Here is a 1,627-nt window from a genome sequence, read left to right as displayed (position 1 = left end):
CATTTCTAATTGTTATTCGATCATCCATACGGTGCTTATAAATATCCAAGTCGACCATCATCTTAATTAGTTCTATATATACCTGCTTTTATACACATATAACAAATAGAGCTGATCGACCCGTCCATAGTTAGTTAACATGGCTTTACAAGTTACAATTAGGACAAAACTCTTCTTCTTCACCATCCTAGGCTTAGCACTTGTAGCCCAAATTGCAACAGCTCAAAACTGCGGGTGTGCAGCAGACCTGTGTTGCAGCGAATTTGGTTACTGCGGCACCGGCGATGCCTACTGCGGCAAGGGTTGTCAAGCAGGACCTTGTACTACCACCACCACTCCTACACCAACTACCGGCGGTAGCTCAGTAGCGGATATCGTCACCACCGACTTCTTCAATGGGATTATTAACCAGGCTGGCTCTGACTGTGCCGGCAAGAGCTTCTACACTAGACAGGCCTTTCTTGATGCCCTCGGCTCTTACACCGATTTCGCTACCACCGGTTCCGCTGATGACAATAAGCGGGAAATTGCAGCTTTCTTTGCTCATGTCACGCATGAGACTGGCCGTAAGAATATCATGTGTCTCTCATCATCCAATGTAGTATTTTAACTGTAACTTCTTGTGTCTGTATCTAAGTTTTTTTTTTGGATACAAATCTAAGTACTATTTTGTTAATGATGGATCGATGCAGATTTTTGCTACGTAGAAGAGATAGAAAAGGCCACCTACTGCGACACATCCTTCACAAACTACCCATGCAACCCTGCCAAGCAGTACTACGGCCGTGGACCACTCCAACTCACCTGGAACTACAACTACGGAGCCGCCGGAACTGCTATTGGCTTTGACGGCCTAAACTCCCCGGAAACGGTGGCTTCGGACTCCGTGGTGGCGTTCAAGACAGGGTTGTGGTTTTGGATGAACAATGTTCACTCTGTTATAAGCCAAGGATTCGGAGCCACAACTCGAGCCATCAACGGTGCCGTTGAATGTGATGGAAAAGCTCCGGACAAAGTTCAAGCTCGTATCAACTATTATAAGGACTATTGTACCCAACTTAATGTTTCTCCTGGTGAAAATCTGTATTGCTAGATACATGTTAACTTAACTAAATATAATAAATTTAATAAAGTGTCGCTTGCCTAAATCATATAACATCAATCTAGAGTACTTACTATCTTGTATTCTACATTTCTACTTATTTGTTAAAGGGTAGTGCTAGAGGGCCTTAATAAAGCCTAAGATTTATGGCCTTAATCCTATGTGGCATGCCATGTCACATAGACACATCATCAATTTATTAAATCATGACATTTCATTCTTAGATAAAAATACAATATTAACCCTAACAATTAATAGATGTTACATACTAATATGAAATATTTTCTTACCATTTTAATATGGATGCGTATATACCAAATTTAATTAATTTATTAATAATGACCAAGTTAATAATCATACCAAATTAGGCTTTTATACCATAAATTAATTTCGTAAATTTATTAAAATTTCCTTCTATCTTTGTAAATAGAAATTTAGTTCTAGACTTTTAACTTATCAATTTTATTAATATTTTATTTTTGCACAATAAAATTATGATATCTATATGCCATATATTCTATATCG

General features: G+C 38.5%; 1 protein-coding gene across 1 annotated transcript; it reads left to right on the top strand.

The window, feature by feature from the left end:
• Nucleotides 1-73: 73 nt before the first annotated feature.
• LOC101290830 (endochitinase PR4-like) lies at nt 74-1,159 on the top strand. Its single transcript, XM_004291013.1, has 2 exons — nt 74-566; nt 693-1,159. Exons 1-2 carry the CDS (start codon nt 140-142, stop codon nt 1,091-1,093), a joined length of 828 nt encoding a protein of 275 aa, XP_004291061.1. The 5' UTR covers nt 74-139; the 3' UTR covers nt 1,094-1,159.
• Nucleotides 1,160-1,627: the final 468 nt, after the last annotated feature.

Source organism: Fragaria vesca, linkage group LG2 (genome assembly GCF_000184155.1).
Source record: "Fragaria vesca subsp. vesca linkage group LG2, FraVesHawaii_1.0, whole genome shotgun sequence".
Taxonomy (NCBI): domain Eukaryota; kingdom Viridiplantae; phylum Streptophyta; class Magnoliopsida; order Rosales; family Rosaceae; genus Fragaria; species Fragaria vesca.
The sequence above is the reverse complement of the archived record's forward strand: the minus strand, read 5'-3'. Positions and strand labels throughout refer to the sequence as shown.

Bases quoted from the DNA above. Each gene is read 5' to 3' on its own strand.
- LOC101290830 (XM_004291013.1), top strand. From the start codon at position 140: ATGGCTTTACAAGTTACAATTAGGACAAAACTCTTCTTCTTCACCATC. The intron at 567-692 runs GTAAGAATATCA...GGATCGATGCAG, and splicing joins TGTCACGCATGAGACTGGCC to ATTTTTGCTACGTAGAAGAG.